Raw genomic sequence first — 16,294 nt, forward strand, 5'->3', positions numbered from 1 at the left:
TTGGTGCTTGGAACTGAAACTTGATCCTGTTCCCTTGCAAGAGCAGCAAATCCTCTTAATCATTGAGCTATCTCTCCAGCCCCTATATTGAAATTTTTAAAGAATAGTTCAGAATATATAATACACTAGATGTTGTAGAAAATTTCATCTCCAGATGTAGTTTTGCATAATGGACTTTTGAAAAAATTGTTTTTGTCTTAAGCTTGCCTCAAATTCCTAATTGTATGTCAGCCTCCCAAGTTTACCACCTTTCCTATAGCTTCCAAGCAATATTTAATACTTAAAAGATTGCTAAGAATATTTTAAGAGATAAGTAACACAAGATCTGTATGGAGAAAATTGTAAAACATTTATTGGAAGTCACTAAAATCTGCTCAGCTGGCTTATGTGAAGACCTAGGTTTGATCTCCAGCACTTCAAGGAAGCTATTAAAATCTTTGCCATTTTTATTAATAGAAAATCATTTTACCAGATTTATCATTTACTTCAAGCTGATCATAGCCTGCATCTGGTTAGAATCAAACTCCTAGCACTGGCTAGAGATCTAGCTCAGTGACAAAGGGCAGGGCCCTGGTTTCCACTCTCAACACTGCAAAAACAAAATAATTTTCCAAAGAGTTTACAAATACCAGCTCTGAGATTTATGTGGCAGACTCAGAAGCCAAATCCAATTCTGTCAGTAGTGATCAAAGTCTGCTATGTAAATAAAGTGTAGCAGTTGGGCTGGAGAGGTGGCTGCTCCTGCAGAGGACCAGGCTCAATTCCCAGCACCCACTTGGCTGCTGACAGCCATCAGGAGCTTCATTTTCATAGGATCCTATACCCTCTTCTGGCCTCCACGGGTACTACATGCACATCACAGAAATACATTCAAGACAAACACCCATACATATTTTTATTTAAAAACAAAACTTATTTACTCAGCCCTAGGAAGACTGTATTGATTAGTACAACAGAGTCTTCAGTCAGGCTCATGCATAGCTGTGAGACAGAGAAAAGGTGACACATGTCCCAGACTTGGGCTGATAGAACAAACACGCTCTTAGTCACTATTTTAGGATAATAGATTATCCACACACATAAGCTCTTATGTGGAAGTCAAATCCTTAATAGAATAGGGCCACTTTAGATGGAGTAGTCATGAAGCTAAGGTTTCTGACATTGGGGTAGGGAATGTAAGCTTGTGAAACACTGTGCAAACACAGTTATATACCACCACACATGTGTGCAAGCCAGGGGACTCCTTCTAGGAGTGGTTCCTTCACCATGGGGTTGGGGACAGAATTCAGGTGGCCAGGCTTGGCAAGCATCTGCCCTACCTGCTGAGTTATCTTACTATCTCCAAAGTTTTTTTTTTTTTTTTTTTTTTAATATTTTTATATATATGGGTGTTTTGCCTTCATGTATATCTGTGTATCATGTGTGACTGAGTTCTAGGAAGTTATGAGCTACGATGTGGGTGCTGGGAATCGAACCCCAGTTCTCTGAAGAATAGCCAGTGCTTTTACCTGCTGATCCATTTCTCCAGTTCCAAAGATTTCGTAATTTTCCCAAAAGAAGAAGATGGCAACAAAATGGCCCAGCAAGTAAAGTGCTTGTCATCAAGCCTGGTGACCTGAGTTTGGTGTCCAGGGCCTGCAGTGTGAAGGAGGACACAGACTGGTGACTTCTACACTGTGCTGTGGCATGTGTCCTCCACTCTCCCCCTTACCCAAGAAGTGTAAAAACAGTTACAAGTCATCAAAGCTGTCATTTAAGACCGTGGAAGCTCAGAAACAGGCAAAAATACAATTTTTAAGTAGATTGTCACCAACTAATTTTACAAATGGTGTGATCAATCCAGATTCTAACCTAGACTCCCGATGTAGGTAACACCATAAAGAAGTAGCCAGGTATGGTCATAAGCATGCATCAATGTTTGTATTCATTGTGCATTCATTCTTTAATATTCTGTTTTTTCTCTTTTTGTTTTGTGAGACAGGGGTTCTCTGTGTAGCCCTGACTGTCCTAGAACTCGCTCTGTAGACCAGGCTGGCCTCAAACTCAAGAGATCTGCCTGCCTCTGCCTCCCGAGCCCTGGGATTAAAGGCATGTGTCACCACTGCTAATAAGGTTGTGTTTGTTTCCTGAGATAGTCTCACACTGATGCCCAGGTTAGACTTACCATAGATAGCCCTATTGCATGAGCCTCTCAAGTGCTTGGGGTTCGAGGTTAGCCACCAGTCTATGCTCTGTTTTTCATTTTATTAAAGTAACTGTAGACATTTTAGACTACCCTGAGTATGCAGATCAGAATGTGTTATAGTGTAAGGGTCAAACATGGGCATTCTAACACAGTATACATAAAAGTTTGTTTAAAATGAGACAAGTTTAATATCAGCCTTATGGTTTTTTGTTTTGCTTTTTTTTGTTTTGTTTTTTTTAATACTCCATAAGATTATATGTTAATGATGCCTTTATATATTCCAGATGGCAGGCAACAGATTTTGAGTTTGGGTATGGACCTGCAGTTGGAGTGGATGAAATTAGAAGATTTTCAAAAGCATCTTGATGGGGAAGATGAGACCTTTACCACAACAAATACGATTCCAAGTAGTGAGTGATTGCATATTTGTCTCTTCCACAAATTTAGATTTATAAATTTAATGCACCTTTCTTTTCATTATAGATTTGTTGAGGGATGCTGTGAAAAATGGAGATTATATTGCTGTGAAGGTTGCACTGAACTCAAATGAAGAATACAACTTAGATCAAGAGGTACTATGTTCTTGGCAAGGAAATCTCACAAAAAGCATGGAAAATAATAGTTCTGACACAGTGTGGTAGTTCAGTTATTAGAAAAGTTAAATACATGTTCATATTTTAAAGGTCAAAATTCTATAGACTATAAGTGTACATTAGAATCCCTGAAATTCCAGCTCTCTAAAATGACTGGTTTAAGTAGTTTTTTTTGTTTTTTTTTTTTTTGTTTGTTTTGTTTTGTTTTGAGAATAAGGTTTCTCTGTTCAACAGCCCGGGTGTCCTGGAACTCACAGAGATCCGCCTGCCTCTGCCTCCAGAGTGCTGGGATTAAAGGCATGCGCCACCACCACCTGGCTTATTTTATGACTTTCAAGTATCTCATTTTTTTTAGAGATCATATGATTATATTCTCATAGGGTTTTTTTTTTTTTTTTTTTTTTGCTTTAATGATATGTTTTTGACCTTTAAAATCTTTTATTAACAAAATTTTTATTGTTTTTTGTTTTTTAGAAAAATCTTTTTAAAAATTTGTAATCTTTATTTGTTGGTGGGGAAGTATACGTATAGGTTGCCTTCAGTCACTTAAAGAATTTTTTTTTTTGATCCAGGGCCATGTAGACAGGCTGTAGAACCAAGGATGACCAACACCTGATCCTCCTACTTTTACCTTCTGAGTGTTGGTGTTATGCGTGTGAGTCACCACACTCACTTAGTGAAATTCTTTCCCTGGTCATTTTAAATAGGATTTTATAGGTAGAGAACTGATCAACATCTGCTTCAAAATTTGCCATTCATTTTATATCAAGAAAACTTGATAAAGAATTTATTACAGTGAATTTCTTTCATTTTTGAAAAGGTGTGTGTGTGTGTAATTTGTTTTGTTTTTGTTTTTCAAGACAGGGTTTCTCTCTGTAGCTTTGAGCCTTTCCTGAATCTCACTCTGTAGACCAGGCTGGCCTCGAACCCAAAAAAGATCCGCCTGCCTCTGCCTCCCAAGTGCTGGGATTAAAGGTGTGCGCCACCATCGCCTGGCTATATATATATATATATATATATATATATATATTTGTCTGCATGTGTGCCTGTACACAAAAAGAGGGCATCAGAACTCCTGGTTATAGATAGTTGTTAGCTGCCATGTGGGTGCTGGGAATTAAACTCAAGACCTCAGAAAGAACAGCCAGTATTCTACCTACTGAGCCATTTCTCCAGGCCTTATTTAATTTTAGTGTGTATGTGTGTGCCTAAGTGTATGTCTGTGTATCATGTGCATGGAGGAGCCTGCAGAGGCTAGAGAGGGGTCAGCTAGTTATGAGCTGTCATGTGGATGCTGAGAATTGAAATGAGTCTTCTGTAAGAGCAACAAGTGCTCTTAACCACAGAGCCATCTCTCCAGCCCCTTAATTTTCCCCCCTTTGGCCCAGGTTGGCCTAAAATTCAATGTGTATATAGTTCAGATTGACCACAAATTTGCAGAAATCCTTCTGCCTCCACCTTCCAAGTGCATGAGCCACTATATTTGCTTTTTATACAGGGTGGTTGTAAAATCTAATGGCAACATTTATTTTATCTTATTTTTTGAAACAGGATCTCACTGTATATCCCTCACAGGCCTGTACTCTGAGAAGTCTACTTGTCTCTGCCTTGAGTGTTGGGATTAAAGGTGTACCACATGCCTGACAGCAACATTTATCTTTCTAAAACTCAAGAAGATAGGGAGATGGGCTTAGTGTGTAAAAGGCTGTCATCAAGCGTGAGGACCCGAGTTTGAATCCCCAGAATCCACGTAAATCCAGGCTCACTTGCTTGTATCCCAGCAAAATAGGAAGTAGAGACAGGAGAGATCCTGCTGTGTACAGTAGTGCACAAGAATTGCTTTTAACAAGGTGAAAGGCAAGTGCCTAGTTTGGCCTCTCATCTCTACCTATGCACGGTCCTTGTGCCCACATGTCATATACATAAATTTTGTAAATTCTAGAGCTGGGGATGTGGCTCAGTCAGAAAAGCACTTGCCACCCAAGCATGAAAGACCTGAGTTTGGATTCCTGGCACCAATAGCAGCGCCTGTCTGGGAGGCAGAGATAGGTATATCCCTTGGGCGTGCTGGCCAGTCAGTGTAGCTCAATCAGTGAGTGCTGAATTTGATGTTTCAAAAATAAGTGGAGAGGGGCTGGAGAAGGGCTCTGTGATTACGAGTGCACGTGCAGAGAGCTGCACTTCAGTCCTCAGCACAGCTGCTGGGTGGTGCGCACAATCCCTGTAACTACAGATCGGGGATCTGACGTCTTCTGGACTTACATACACACCCCCCAGAGATACACAGACATACTACATGATTAAAATAATATAAATGAATCTTAATTAAGGTAACAAGCATTTGATGAAAACAATGGCCTCTATATGCATCTGCACACATGCATCTGTACACCTTTCCCACTATGAACACATGTAAAAAAAATCCTAACGATTATTAGTTTCTGATTAATTATTAGGCTAAGTAGGTAACTAGCCTAAGTGGATGCTTAAATCAAAGTACTTCAGTGATTTCTCATTGAAACATCTTGACAGCAGAGACTGGCTTCTAAAATGTTTCTAATTAAAGACTACATGGTTTCTCATTAACGAACGCACAGGATTCTAGTGGGATGACGCTGGTGATGCTGGCTGCAGCCGGAGGGCAAGATGACCTGCTGAGACTCCTTATCACCAAAGGTGCAAAAGTGAACGGGCGCCAGAAAAACGGGACCACAGCCCTCATCCATGCCGCTGAAAAGGTTTGAGACGTGACAGCATGAAGGGACACTGAGAACCTGTTTTTGTAGTGAAATATAATGGGCATATGTTACGTAGCCTTACTCTGTGGTTTCAATGAGTCTGTGACACTTGAATTGATTTTTGCTATTAGCAGTACTTTTTAATCAGATTTAAAATGTGACTTACCCGGTTGGTAATTTATAATGAGTACAATCTCTAGTTACCCTGACAGTATTTATTTCAATCTTACGTGATTTAGAAGACTCACATGTAGAATTCTCACATGGAAGCCAGGGGTAGACTCCATGGCACTTGGTAACACATCAGTGAGGGGCCAGGCTCAGCAAGTGGGCACCTGTAGCCCTACAGTGAAGAGTCAGGGAGACAGTGGCCAGTCACCTGTGTGGAATAGAATCGGCTGAGTTTTTTCCTGATTTCAAAACATCTAGAAGACAGGTCTGTCTTTTAAGGAATTCTTGGAATTAAATGTGTCTCTTGTTTTTTAATAGAATTTTTTGACCACTGTGGCTATTCTTTTGGAAGCTGGAGCTTTTGTAAATGTCCAGCAGAGCAATGGTGAGACTGCACTCATGAAGGTAAGTCTTCAGTTTCACACTGGGTATTGATGTTGGTGCTGCAGACTGGGAACATCATAGGAACAAGGTGGTCCCTGGAATTGAGCAGCTCCCGTGGAGTAGACATGGATCAGCAGAGCAGTATGGTGGGGTCAGTGATGTATTAGAATAAGCTCAGTCTAAGGGACCCAGCAAGAGTCCTGGGGTGGAAGTGGTAGGCATTGAGTCAGGAGAGATGGAAGGGGCTGCTGGTGTTAAGTGAGAACACTCTGCTAGAAGCAGAAGGTACTGGAAAGAGGCAGAGAGATGAGATCCAGGGCTGCAAAGAGTGTAATTTATTAGAGATTTACAGATAGGTGCTTTGGGTGGATTCTCATTCCCCAAGACCAAGAAAGAGTTTATGTGCTAAGCTAGAGGAGATAGGCTTTTCCTAGAAGCAATTAGTATGTCGAATGCCAGTCAAGAAACTGACATCAGAGAGAGGTCCATACATACTCAGCTGAATATAGCAGGGATTGGATAATTGTGCCAAAGGTACTCCAAAGATGCCGTGACTATACAACCAGGAATCCTGTAGTCACATGAAAGGGTGCTCAGCATCCATCTTCACAGGTTTAGAGGTCTGGGAATAGGAAAGGAATATGATGTACTCTCATTATTTTGTATTTGGCAAATCTACCTCCTTTGGAATTGTGGCTTGCAGACATGGTTTAAGTTGAAGATTGTTGAATCTTCCTGCTGCTCCCAGCCTCCCTGCTTGTACCCTTTTTTGAGTGGTAGGTTGCATGTACCTCACTGGCCTCAGACCAGAGTGATTCCTTCCTCTGCAGTAGTTTGAGGTTTCTGGTTCATAGTGCTGCTAGGACTCAGCAGATCCAGGTGTCCATAAGTGACTCTGTCTTCTCTCTTCCCTGAGATACAGCCTTACATAAGCTGTGATCTAAGCAGGGATTTGTCTGTATTTGTCAGGTATGAGCAGTGAGGTGGATTGCAGTACAACTCAGGCTTGTCCTGAACCCTTTCTAATAACCAGGGTTCTTTCCTTCTCCTGGGCTTCCTGTCAGACCCTTAAGGCCTTGGTCATTGCTTTATGAGGCCCTCCTATGCCTGATTTGAGTTTGTGTAAATAGTCCTTTTATTCAGGAGTCTTAGTCTTTGTTTGTGTGTCTGCTATTACCACATATGTAGACCAGAGGTAGCACTTCAGAGCACTGTCTTACTGAGAAACTACTAGACAGCAGACAGTTTCACCTCAGTAGAAGAAAGAGCACAGGAAGGAAAGTGCAGTATTTTCTACAAGACCATACAGGATTGTGAGTACTCTTGAGGGCACTTGGGAAATTGAGAAAGAAATACCAAGATTAAGGGGTAGGTTAGTTCGGGAAGGAGGGTAGATTCAGGAAAAGACAGCCCTTTCAATGCTGGTTCTCCAGCATTTTAGGGGGTTGTGTTTGCAGAACATGGTGACAGGTAATACTGATTTTGCTGAGTTAGGGAACTCTGGCAGCCAGAGGCCAAGCAGGAGCTGAGTGTCCCTCTATGAGAGGGCACCATTGAAAGGTAAAACAGGGTGCTAGGAAAGATGGGGTGGGGCTGTAGATGAAAGTCTAGAGCCCAGAGAAGTGTCAGGGCATTTATCCTGGAGACTACTACTCCTCTCCGAAGCCTCTAGTGTATATACTTCTTCAGTGCTGCCCTGTTGCTAATGTTAGGTAAGACCTGGCACTGGGTGTCTTCCCTTCTCTGTATTATGAAAAAGAGCTGCCAGGCCTGTGTGGAGAAACTACCCACACCAACTGAAGTTACTACGATTTACAATGAAGAGACTGCCACTCCTCTTTTCTGACCTAGGCATGTAAAAGAGGAAATTCGGACATTGTGCGCCTTGTGATTGAATGTGGAGCTGACTGCAATATTTTGTCAAAGCACCAAAATAGTGCATTGTACTTTGCAAAACAGTGTAACAATGTGCTTGTGTACGAACTGCTGAAGAGCCATTTGGAAACGTAAGTGTCAGGTGAATGTGCCATGGAGAAGTCAGAGGGAGAGAATGGCTGTTTATTTGAGCCATCATATTTGGAATAGTTTGTGTAGGAAAAATGTTCAAAAAAGATTATCCTGTTGGGTTGCTCTCCTCAGTAGAACATGCATTTAGCATATTCGTACAGCCTGCTAAAATCTTAGAAAACCCTGGGAACATCTCCTTAAAATGTTAAATCTAGGACTAGAGATGTAGCTCAGTAAAGTGCTTACCTAATGTGTGCAGAGCCCTGGGTTTAATCCTCAGGACTTCTTAAAACCAAGCGTGGTGGCATGTGCTATAATAGCGTTTAGGAGTCTTGGCTCCTTGGCTACATAGCTAGTTCATGGCTGGCCTAGACTGTAAAGACTCTTTCTGAAACGAGTTACATCCACTCTTAATTTGGCTAACATTGTGTGTGTATGTGTGGATGCATGCACGTGGAGACCAGAGGTTGACATCTGTGTCTTCCTCAATGGCTCTCTATTCAAGTGCATTATTTTTCAAGTGCATTTTGAACCATATTAGAAGTTTATCTTTCTCACTGAAGAATTCTTTTGATGTACTGGGGTGTGGTTCTGTGGTGGAGCTTTTGCCTAGCATGTGCTAAAGTCTCTGGTTCCATCCCCAGTACCACATAAACAAAATTCTTTGACAACACCTGCCAAAAACGCTGCTAGAGAAGATGGGGTCCTTATTATTCCCCCAGGTCCCTGGCGAGACAATCTGGAAGTAGCAGTCCCTGGCCTTCTGAGCTTGAAAACCAGACACCATGTATTCAAAACAGAAAGTAAAGTAAATTCTAGGCAAGGGACTGAGTTGCATCTTGCCTGGTGTGTGTATTTGACAGCCTGTCCTGGGCATTCCCATAAAGAATTTCTGGAAGCCAGTTCATCCCTTTTTTTTATTCTTTGAACACATGGGTAACTGCAGAGCGCCTGGCAGTGGGGTGCCCAGCCTTCTTTCCTCAGGACTAAGAGGCTCTCATTTCTAATTTTTCATTCATGCATTAGCCAAATGCTACGTGAATTTTGTGACACTGGTTCAAAGGCGGCCAGTATTATGGAGAAGACTGAGTAAAAGTTGCCCTTGTGCAACTACTGTTCCAACAAGAGGAGATGATGAAAAGGAAATTTAAAGGCCACCTTATGAGAGGGAAGTCAACTGACGCCACAGTTGTAGTTCCTTTTCACAAAGGTAGTGCTGGGTTGTGTGGTTCAGGTATAATCCCAGCTACTTAGGCAGCTAAAGCATAAGGATTCCAAGTCCAAGCTCTACTTGGGCTACAGAAAGAGGTCAAGACCAGTCTGAGCAACGTAGTAAAATCCTATCTCAACATAAAAAGCAAAAACAGGCCGGAGAGGTAGGGAGCACGATGGAAGAATGCTTGATATGCACCCACATGAACAAGGTGGGTGGCCATGGTCTTGTTCACACCTGTTAGCACAGCACTGCAACAGTGGAGACAGGAGGTTGCCAGGGGTGTCTGGCTACCAGCCTAACTGGTATATTCAAAGGGATAGGGCAGAGAGTGATGAAGATAAGATGACACACAGTGCTGTCCTCTGGCCTACACACAACACAGAATCAGAAAAAAAAAGCTGTTTCTAAAAGGGGAAGTCAGGACTAGGGATATGGCTTAGTGGTAGAGCACTTGTCTTAGCCATGTGCAAGGGCCTAGGTACTGCAAAAAATAAAATCAAAAAGTTATACAGTAGAGCTGAGTGGTGGCAGCAGCATACATCTTTAATCACAGCACTCAGGAGGCAGAAGAAGGCAGATCTCCGAGTTCAAGGCCAGCCTGGTCTACAGAGTGAGTTCCAGGGCAGCCAAGGCTACACAGAGAAACCCTGTCTCGGGGGGAAAAAAATAAAAGTTAAAAAGCAAAGTTAGTGGGAAGGCTTTATGGGCATAAATACATTTTTTTGTGGTTTTCTTTTACAGGAGGGGAAGAGAAGGCAGGGTCTCGTGTATTCCAGTCTAGCCTCACACTCACTGTAGCTGAGGCTGGCTTTGACCTTCTGACCTTCCTTGACTTCCTCCTAAGTACCAGGATTATAGATGCATGCCATCACACCTGATTATGTGGGGCTAGTGATCAAACTCTGGGTTTCATGCATGCTAAGCAAGCACCCTACCAACTGAGCTACATCCCCAACCCCTAATGTATATATTTTAAACTTTAATTGTACAGTAGGATACAGTATTATATTGATACAGTAAACAATGTGTAATGACCAAATTAGGGTAGCTGAAGTTTTTTCAGTTTGTTGATATTTATGTGATACAGTGTAATTCAGGATATTTACATTAAAAAAATAGGGTCTCTCTAGCCCAGGCTGGCCTCAAACTCGGTGTCTATCAACATACTGAGTTCTGAGGTATGATTCACCATACCCAACTATTATATTAACAGTCTTCTGTCTTCTCTCACTAGACTTTCAAGAGTTGCAGAAGAAACAATAAGGGATTACTTTGAATCTCGCCTTGTTCTTTTGGAACCTGTTTTCCCAATAGCCTGTCATCGGCTCTGCGAGGGACCAGACTTCTCAACAGATTTCAATTACAAGCCCCCTCAGAACATACCAGAAGGTAAGTATATGCTCTCCTTCAGCCATGAGTGTGAAGCTCTGTCTGTAAGATGAGTTTATCCTCAGGAAGACCTTTACTTTGAAGGAACTCTTTAGCAGAAACCACTGTGTGATTGCTGGCAGAGCTGCTCTGGCCGGAGGCCTCCCCATCCCACTTTACCTACCACTGTGAGTCCTTGAAAATGTTAGGAGTTGGTTCTTGATGATTAGAGTTGTTTACTAAGTTTTACCTTTTTTTTTTAACTCCTAAATTTTATTTTATCTACTGGGTTCCCCCTTGTTTGGTTTCTTCTTTCATTTTGTTTTTTGTTTTTTGTTTTTGAGACAGGGTCTCATTATGTACTTCAGCTGGCCTGGAACTTGCTATGTAGTCAAACTAGCCTTGAACTTGAGATCTACCTGGCTCAGCTTCCCTGTGTGCTCTACCATGCCTGGCTTGGGTTGTGCTTGTTTGTTTTTAATAGTATTGTTCCAGTACTCCTGTCTCGGCCTTCTGAGGCCGTCCCTGCTCCCATTAGAATGAATGACAGAGCTGTAAGCACTTCTGATGCCTCGGGGGTCATCGCTCTCCTCAGTAGTGGAGCTGCCAGGAATGCCCTTGCCCAAGTGAGCAGCCTAGCTGTGCTCATGCAGCAACCGTAATTAAATGTAGTGGGCCATCAGAAACAAAAGTAGTCTGGCAATAGTGGCTCATACCTTGAATCCCAGCACGCAGAGGCAGGCGGATCTCTGTGAGTTCGAGACCAGCCTGATCTACAAGTCCCAGGACAGCCAGGGGTTTTACATAAAGAAACCCTGTCTTGAAAAACCAAACAAACAAAAACAAAACTAGGAGAGGGACCTATGGGGCAGAAGTGGTTTGGTGGGTGTGGGGGAAGGGAATAAGAGCATAATGATGGAATATGACGGGGTATACTAGATGAATAGATGAAGTTGTGAAAGAATAAATAAAAGCAGAAGGGCTGACCTGAGTTCAGTTACCAGAACCCACGTGGTAGAAGAGACCTTCTCCTGAGGGCTGTCCTCTTGTCTTCCCATTTGTACCGTGGCACATTCAAGGAGGGCAGATAACATCATCTCTCCCTTTAAGTGGAAAATAGGGCCCTGGCTATTGTGTTAAACATCTTTTCCTCAATTTAAAGATGTCTACTTACGACTGGGGAGGTAATTGAGTAGGTAAGGCTTCTGCCACCAAGCCTGATGACCTAGTTTGATCCCTAAACCCCACGTGGTAGAAAGAGACAACTAGCTCCCAAAAGTTGTCCTCTGGCCTCCAAACTGTGTATCACATAGAATAAAAAGTTTTATTTTTAAATTTTTCTAAAAGCATTGCTGTAACCTACATCATAATGTGGTATTTATGAGTAGATTACTGCTACTGATAATGCATTTGGAGATTTCTAGGAACTAAAACAGATATTTATTTGTACATATAATAAATGCAAATATGAGACAAATTTTTTAATGTGTATTCATAAACCATGTGTGGTTATCCACACCTATCATCCTAGCACTTAGAACACTTTCAAATTACACATTTGTGTGCCCATGTGTGCATTCATGCCATGGTACATGGGTAGAGGTCAGAGGATAACATTGCAGGAGTCAGTTTTCTCCTTCACCATGTGGAGCCCAGGGTGGACCTCGTGGTCAGGGTTGGTCAGTAAGTGCCCTTTAACTGGAGAGCCATTGTTCTGACACACAAACACCATGTTAAACATTTTTTGTTTTTTCATTACATTTGCGTGGGTGTGCTAGTGCCAGGGTGTATGTGCATGTGAGAACAGTTTTGGGGAATCAGTTCTCTCCTCCAGTGTGGGTTCTCTGGGAGTCCAACTTTTACATGGTCAGGCTTGGCAGCAGGTGCCTTTACTCATGAGCCATCTCATGCAACCTTAGCACTTGTGAGGCTGAGACAAGAGGACCAATTCCAGTGCAGAGTGTTTGCTTAATATGCAAAAAACCTGAGCTTGGTCCCCAGCCTAACATAAACTGTGTCTAGTGATATATCCACACTCAGGAGGTGGGGGCAAGAGAATCAGAATTTCAAGGTTATCTTTTTGGATAGTAGTGAATTTGAAGATATCCTGGGCTACTTGAAATCCTGTGTCTCAAAAAAAATTTTTTTTTAAGGAAATACAACATTATTTATAGCCAATTGCTGCCTTGCTGACTAATGAATTTGGTTTAGTTTTATGTTTTTAGACTTAGGCTTTTCTTAAACTCCCAACAGTTTAACTCCCAAGTCGTTCCTCAGTCTCTTAAGTACTGGCCTTAGAGCACATAATATTATGACTGACTCATGATTGTTTTGAATATTATAGGCCATATGCATTGCAGGGAGGGGGCATTTGGCTTGATTTTACCGTGAATTATTAGATAGATATATAACTGGACCAACCACACGTACATAATTATTTTGTTTTGCTTTTCCTTACTTGCATGAAGAAACTCTACCATTCTTCTAACATCTTTTTATTTTGTCATCCTGAAATGTAAGGCCCTAATAGGCATAGAATGGCATTTCAGACAAACCCCTGGCCATTCTCTGTCACTCCATGCTTTCTAAGCATATTCAAAGGAGGTAGGGTATAGCTCAGTGGTAGAACATTTGTCTTAGCTTCCACAAGTTCAATTCCAAGCACCACCAAAAAAAAAAAAAAAAAAAAAAAAAAAACTCTTTATTGATATGTAGGCAATGTAGAATTTTATATACCTCGAGAGGCTTTCGATTCTTAAGAACTGTAACAACTGGACTTGTTATTAGTCACATGAATTTCAGGCTCCCAAGATGGTTTTGTTGTTTGTTTTGTAGTTCTGGGGATAAGAGTTGAAGTGTGTGCATGTTACACGAGATGCTTACCACCAAGCCTGAGGCCTGGATTGATTCTGGGAGCCCACACAATGGAAGGAGAGAACCAGCTCCCATATGTAGTCCTCTGACTAGCATGCATTGATGTCAAATCATGTAAATTTTGTTTTAAAAACAGAGTAACTGAGGCTGGAGAGTGAGCTCAGCAGTTAAAAGTGGTTGCTACTCTTGCAGAGGACCTGGGTTCAGCTTCCAGCACCCACATGACAAACAACTGGAACTCCATTTTCAGGAGTTCTTAACCCCCTTTCTGGTCTCTGCAGGCAGCAGGTACGCATACATACATGCAGGCAAAACACACACACAAAATGCTACCTTTAGTATAGACAGAAAAGTCATACATAAAGTCTCTTCCCTGGGGGTTACTGAGTTCTGTGGTGTGAACTGTAGGATCAAGTGCAAGTGCTGTGAGTGGGAGCCTTCTCAGTACAAGTGGCAGGAGGATCTACCAGGGACTGCCTCCTGTCAGCAGAGCTGACCCTACCCCCACACACTGTGATAGCATTAATCTCCTGCTCTCCCTTCTTCAGGCTCTGGTGTCCTGCTCTTTATTTTCCATGCAAACTTCTTGGGTAAAGAAGTTATTGCTCGGCTCTGTGGACCATGCAGTGTACAAGCTGTAGTTTTAAATGATAAATTTCAACTTCCTGTTTTTCTGGTAAGATTTTTCTGTAGTTCATTATTGAAAATTCTGATCAGAAGCCAGATGACTTAAGTTTAAGGTCTTTAAAATGTCTGTAGGTGCTTTGAGAGCCTTTGTGTGGGTGTGCACACCATACATACACACATCCTACACACATACAAAAAAATGTTCATTCCCACATTAGACTAGGACAATTCCCATTTATTATAAAAGAAAATAATCCAAATTTTGTTTTAAAATATTTAATGTTTACCTATTTATTTACATTAATGCTACCAATGTCTTAGAACCAACCTTCTGACAATAATTTCTTAGCCCTGAGAACTTTTTACATGAGGCCAGAATATGAAGTGGTTGTGTTTATGCTTGTTAATTAGTGTATCCTCTCTTGATATAAAGGAATGCTTTTTGGTATGATTTGGTTGAAATAAAGCCATCATCAAACCTTAACTCCTGATACTCTTACATAATTGCTGAGTATCAGAATTCTATGGTCAGTCATGTGTGTGCACCATCACTCCTAACTTAAAAAGGAAATTGTTTATTGTGCCAATTTGGAATTCCTTCCTAAGGCTAAATTAACATGGTTAGTCACAGTCATATTTCTTCTGTTTGAGATGGGGTCTCAGTATGCAGCCCTCATAGGCCTTGATCTTGCATTAATCCTCCCATGTGCTGAGATGTTATCCCCCCCCCCCCCCATCTCCCAGACAGGGTTTCTCTGTGTCGTTTTGGTGCCTGTCCTGGATCTCACTCTGTAGAGCCATCCAGTATCAGGCTAGTCTGGGCTACACAGGGAGAGCCTATCCCAAAATTTAGAGAAAGAAAAAAACCCTCAGTTCTCTGGTTTCTACTGTAAAAGGTTCTAGGGTTTGTAGATGTCACAGATGTGAGTCTATCTGACTTTATTTTCTCTTTTCCCTCCAGGATAGTCACTTTGTTTACTCATTCAGCCCTGTGGCCGGCCCTAATAAATTGTTTATAAGGTTGACGGAAGCACCCTTTGCCAAGGTGAAAATCTGTTTCATATTTGGGATTACTGCTCAAGTAGTCAGTGCACAGGGTACGGATGGGTCTGAATGTTGGCACTGAGGCAGGTGTGTACTGCATACCTGGCTGAAAGTCAAGTCTGAGGGCATCCCTGCTGAGCAGTCCAAATCCTGACTTCCGTATGAAAGGAAGCTGGACTTTTAAACCATTTTTAATGGTTATTGTGTAATACAGCAACTTGTGGGACTGTTTTTACTAAAAATAGCAGTACCCCAGTGTTTAGGTGTGCACTAACATTCATTTTTCTTCTTTAGGTTAAGTTGCTAATAGGTGCATACAGAGTGCAGCTGCATTGACCACAGGACTGCAACTGTGTAGCAGTTTGGAATTCTGGTGTACCCGAAATGTTCAGATGTAGTTTTCCCTGTAAACTTGCAATTTAAACCTGTTGCCTGGTAAGGTACAACAGGGGCTTCACCATACATACTCTACATGTGTTTGTGCCATTGTTCAAAATGTTCAATGTTCTGCATAGTTTTATTTCCACAATGTGGAACAGTACATATGAGAACTATTTAATTAAAAACTTTTGAACTTGAAATTTTCTACTAGTCTTTGTGAGTTGTCTTTGAAGAACAAAACAACAACAACAAAAAAGAATCAGATTCAAGCTGGGCCATGGTGGCTCCTGGTTGTAAGCCTAGAATCTAGGAGGCCGTGGCATGAGTTCAGGGCCTCCCATGCCTACAACATGAGCTTTTCTAAACAATTCAGGTGTAAACCATTTACTAAGTTGAAGTTGATGCTCTTGAACTCTGCATGTCATCTTTTGAAAAGGTGAGTCAGTTACAGTCCCATCACTTGTGTTCTGGCATGTGGAAGACAGAATTTATACATGTATTAAAGTATCTGAAAAAACCTAGCCCATGGCTTTGTACAGTGAATACACTAATAAATTTACTGGTGAAGTGCATAAGAGGCAGGAGGATTAGCTCAAGGACATCTTTGGCTACATAATGAGTTAGGAACTAATTAATTGTAGAAATGTGTCCTGTGGCACATGATTGCTTATAAGGATAAACTGCAAAATAAAGTTTTCTGGTCTGC

General features: G+C 41.6%; 1 protein-coding gene across 4 annotated transcripts in view; it reads left to right on the plus strand.

Moving 5' to 3' along the window:
- The window catches only part of Mphosph8 (M-phase phosphoprotein 8), a 32,012-nt gene extending 16,224 nt beyond the window's left edge, over positions 1-15,788 (plus strand). For 2 of the 4 annotated variants that reach the window (XM_076545062.1, XM_076545063.1), the window contains exons 6-14: positions 2,470-2,595; positions 2,669-2,757; positions 5,376-5,516; positions 6,006-6,092; positions 7,923-8,077; positions 10,529-10,683; positions 14,085-14,212; positions 15,125-15,208; positions 15,502-15,788. In XM_076545062.1, the coding sequence (XP_076401177.1) occupies positions 2,470-2,595; positions 2,669-2,757; positions 5,376-5,516; positions 6,006-6,092; positions 7,923-8,077; positions 10,529-10,683; positions 14,085-14,212; positions 15,125-15,208; positions 15,502-15,543 (1,007 nt within the window). In that variant the 3' untranslated portion in view covers positions 15,544-15,788. Of the gene's footprint in view, positions 1-2,469; positions 2,596-2,668; positions 2,758-5,375; positions 5,517-6,005; positions 6,093-7,922; positions 8,078-10,528; positions 10,684-14,084; positions 14,213-15,124; positions 15,365-15,501 lie in introns of those variants that run through there. The other 2 variants (XM_076545064.1, XM_076545061.1) reach the window with 2 other exon arrangements.
- Positions 15,789-16,294: the final 506 nt, after the last annotated feature.

This window comes from Peromyscus maniculatus, chromosome 9 (assembly GCF_049852395.1).
Source record: "Peromyscus maniculatus bairdii isolate BWxNUB_F1_BW_parent chromosome 9, HU_Pman_BW_mat_3.1, whole genome shotgun sequence".
In the NCBI taxonomy this organism is placed as follows: Eukaryota; Metazoa; Chordata; class Mammalia; order Rodentia; family Cricetidae; genus Peromyscus; species Peromyscus maniculatus.